Source organism: Salmo trutta, chromosome 14, assembly GCF_901001165.1.
Source record: "Salmo trutta chromosome 14, fSalTru1.1, whole genome shotgun sequence".
NCBI classification, from domain to species: domain Eukaryota; kingdom Metazoa; phylum Chordata; class Actinopteri; order Salmoniformes; family Salmonidae; genus Salmo; species Salmo trutta.
The window spans coordinates 10702094-10706285 of record NC_042970.1 but is presented as its reverse complement, the minus strand read 5'-3'; the positions used below and the strand labels follow the sequence as shown (position 1 = coordinate 10706285).

The window sequence follows — 4192 nt, the reverse complement described above, 5'->3', positions numbered from 1 at the left end:
ACTCTCTGTCCGGCAAGCGCACCTGCATATTTACATTTACAAAATTAGTCAATATCGCGTGTCCAATCGCTGCAGTCCACGAAATACCGGCGCGCCTCGCCACGTCAGGAATGCAGGAACCAATGGGATGCTCGAGGGAGGGGCGATCCTGACGCTGGAATGCCCACACGCAGGAACGTAGTATATATTATTTTTAATAAGTGAAACAGGAAGTCTGTCAGAAACTTGAGACATGCTACACAAGGCTACACTTCAAAATCATGGGCAAACTGTCAATCTTTTTGTTTGTTCTTTCATTTTACACCATTGTCAACGCAGGTAAGATGGACTACTAACTTTCTCTCAAACTCATTTTATGACTTTTATGACTTTTATGTCATAAAATGTTAACGGTCCATAACTGTGTATAATGTCACTCTTTTCTCAGGTTCAGGATCACATTCTCTGTGGGCACTTGCAACATACATAATCGGAGAGACATCTTTCCCTGAGTTTACAGTTGTGTTGATGTTGGATGACATTCAAATAGGTTACTATGACTCCAACATTAAACAGTCTGTCTACAGGGGTTACCATATTACAGACAAAATGAATGACGAAGCTCAGGACGGAACTTATGTGCTTGGAACTATGTACGACCACATGAAAGAGAGATCATTTCGCCTAAAGCACCACTTAAATCTTACGGAAGGTGTTCACGTTCAGCAAAGAATCGGTGGCTGTGAGATACTGCACAATGGTGAACCGGCCCTGATCATGACAAAGAACTCTTTTAATGCAATTTTTGAAGATTATGCGGTTTATTACAACATGACACATTTTACATATGATTCTGGGAAACTACTACTAGGATATAATTGGTTGAGGCAAGCAACTGAAAGAACACTTTATACTAATGTTTGGCTTCCTATTTGCATCAACACACTGAAAAAATGCCTGAAGAGAGAGAACTTTGTGATGCGGAGAGTGCCTCCCAGACTCAGGTTGATAAAGAAAGCGGTTTCTGGAGACATCCAGGTGATCTGCCTGGCGTTTGGTTTCTACCCCCGCCACATCAACTTGACCCTGCTGAGAGATGGCCATCCAGTGGCAGAACAGGAACTGACAGGGGGGGAGGTGCTGCCTAGTGGAGATGGGACATACCAGCTGAGGAAGAGTATTTATGTCAGTACTGAGGAGCTAAGAGAGAGACACAATTACACCTGCACTGCCTCTCACCTCAGTCTGAACAACAAGCTGGATGTCAGTTGGGAGTCTGGGGCGGAGAGAGTTCACCTATTCATCCTCTCAGCTCCACTGGTGATGGCGCTGATTGTTATTCTATTCTGCATTTTCATTTGCCTCGTAAGGAGGATACGCGCCGCCTCGCAGAATTTGTTGCAACTAGCCAGCGTTGATGCATTAGAGGCCGATGCAATGAACCTGTCATCAGATTCTGAGAAGACCTAATATTTTTTGGGGGACACTGATGCAACTTTGTCAATTCACAATGACACCTATGACTATGAGAGCAGACACAAAATGTGCAAATCATTATTTTATTATTTGTTGATTTCCCAACCCCACAACAAACAACTAATTACGGATCAGGTTGTGGAGACTGTTGACAATTACATATATCTGGGCATTGGTCCAGATTTGCATGTATATATTTTACATTAACAAAAGTAATCTTTTAATAATTATTTCAAATCATGACTTTTCATTAATTACACAATACACTTTATATCTGTGTTGTATTTCCTGATATCCAGTATCTAAACCAGGAGACAAGTGGCGTGTATTCATGGGTGCCAAGGGAAGCCAGGCTTCCCCAAAGACTTTACCAAGAAAAAAATATGAAATAATTTTATATTTTTGTCTCTCTGTGTTCATTTTTTTTTATTTCACCGGAGAAAGCATCCGAGCGAGCAAAACAGCCCCTCTCTGTCTCTGTATGTGTAGCCCATCTATCTGATGCTGTCTGGTCAAAAATAGTATAGTATTGTTGCCGCCCATAACATTGAATGCAAGGGAAGCCAGCGAGCATTTGGCCTCCCTTGATAAAAAAGTATAAAATAATTGCCAATCACTGTTGAGCGAAACTGAGCAAGCTCAACTGTGAAGGGTCCTGGCGCACCAAAAAAAAAGTGTCAAGGGAAGCCAGTCTGGATTTGCCTTCACACCAATCACATCACATCAAAAGCCAAACGTCATGGACTGAAAAAACTTGAATTGTTGAATCTCGTTGTGTTGTTGTCCTCCGGTGGCTAGTTAGCTAAAATTGTCCCTTTCCTAAATTAGCCATGGATGGAGATAGGGATTTTGACTTGTCGTTTTATTTAATTCTCTGTACTGGCCAATGATTACAACGACGATTTTGATCCAACCGTAAATTCATACATTGTGCCTGGAGATAGGGTGGTCCAGTGTGGCTCAGTTGGTTGAGCATGGTGTTTGCAACGCCAGGGTTGTGGGTTCGATTCCCACGGGGGACCAGTATGGGGAAAAATGCATGAAGTGTATGCATTCACTACTGTAAGTCGCTCTGGATAAGAGCGTCTGCTAAATGACTAAAACGTAAATGTAAAATGTGCCTGTTACCTGAGAGGATGGAAGTTCAATATGTAGCTAGATGTAGATGGCTAATGTTAACTAGCTGGCTCATCATCGTTGCCCATGAAAGGAAGATAGGCTAGCGAGTAAGCATTTTAGCCAGGTAGCCTAGGACAACAAAACTAAAAGTGTGTACTGTATGACAGAGTCATAGACCGTTTCAGGAAAGTGAAAGACAGGAGGATGGCATTGGCGTTTCTCTACAAGTAGGGTGAGTCAACATGTTTTTTCTACACACAAATTAGTACATGAACAGCCACATCATATTTTGCTGATGTTGGACTAAATAGTTTTTGGTATATTTTAGTTGTCACTGTATTAGATTAAGCATAGGTGATTTGATGATGTCATATTGTGAAATGTGCGTTCAAATAAATGTTTAAAATTAAATTGCTTGCAAATTATACATCAAGTGTACAAAACATTAGGAACACCTGCTCTTTCCATGACATAGACAAACCAGGTGAATCCATGGGAAATCTATGATCCTTTATTGATGTCATTTGTTAAATCCACTTCAAATCAGTGTAGCTGAAGGGGAGGAGACAGGTTAAAGAATCATTTTTAAGCCTTGAGACAATTGAGACATGGATTGTGTATGTGTGTCATTCTGAGGGTGAATGGGCAAGACAACATTCTTAAGTGCCTTTGAACAGGGTATGGTAGTAGGTGACAGGTGCACCAGTTTGAGTGTGTCAAGAACTGCAACGATGAACTGAACAGTTTCCCGTGTGTATCAAGAATGGTACACTACCCAAAGCACATCCAGCCAACTTGACACAACTATGGGAAGCATTGGAGTCAACATGGGCCAGCACCCCTGTAGGACGCTTTTGACACCTTGTACATTCCATGCCCCGACAATTTGAGGCTGTTCCGAAGGCTTAAGGGGCTGCAACTCAATATCAGGAAGGTCCTGTTGTCACGACTCCCTCTCCTTGTTCGGGCGGCGTTCGGCGGTCGACGTCACCGGCTTACTAGTTACCACCGATCCATGTTTCCCGTTTTGTCTTGATTATACACACCTGTTTTCAATTCCCTTATTATGTTCCTTATTTAACCCTCTGGCTTCCCTTTCTGTTTTGTCCGTGATTGTTCTTTGTCAGTGGTTGTTGGAGGTGTTTCTCCTCACCCTGTTGTTTTGCTGTTGGAGATTTTTGATTGTGTTTTTGAGTAAACAAGACTGTTTTGCATTCAAACCTGTGTCCTGCGCCTGACTCCGCTACGTCTCCAAACCAAAAGCGTTACACCTGTTTAGTACACTCGGTGTATATATGTTTTTAAACACATTGCAAAAATTTGCATGGAATACCTAGTGGAGTCCAGGGGACTCATTTATAAACCTATAAACATTAGATTATGTCAGGAGAGTACCCTGCCAAAAATAATCACACAGCCATTTTCCAAGCAAGCATATATGTCACAAAAACCCAAAACACAGCTAAATGAAGCACTGACCTTTGATGATCTTCATCAGATGACACTCCTAGGACATTATGTTAGACAATACATGTATGTTTTGTTCAATCAAGTTCATATTTATATCCAAAAACAGCATTTTACATTGGCACGTGATGTTCAGAAAATGTATTCCCAC

The 4192-nt window shown here is 41.7% G+C and overlaps 1 protein-coding gene across 1 annotated transcript; it reads left to right on the top strand.

Annotated features, from left to right (window-relative positions):
• Positions 1-163: 163 nt before the first annotated feature.
• Positions 164-1829, top strand: LOC115207380 (major histocompatibility complex class I-related gene protein). The gene is made up of 2 exons (XM_029774417.1): positions 164-318; positions 428-1829. The coding sequence occupies exons 1-2, from the start codon at positions 261-263 to the stop codon at positions 1447-1449; spliced, it is 1080 nt and encodes a 359-aa protein (XP_029630277.1). The 5' UTR covers positions 164-260; the 3' UTR covers positions 1450-1829.
• The last annotated feature ends 2363 nt before the right edge of the window (positions 1830-4192 follow it).

Excerpts from the sequence above, each read along its gene's own strand:
- LOC115207380 (XM_029774417.1), top strand. The coding sequence starts at position 261 with ATGGGCAAACTGTCAATCTTTTTGTTTGTTCTTTCATTTTACACCATT. Across the intron at positions 319-427 it reads TTACACCATTGTCAACGCAG|GTTCAGGATCACATTCTCTG; the intron begins GTAAGATGGACT and ends CTCTTTTCTCAG.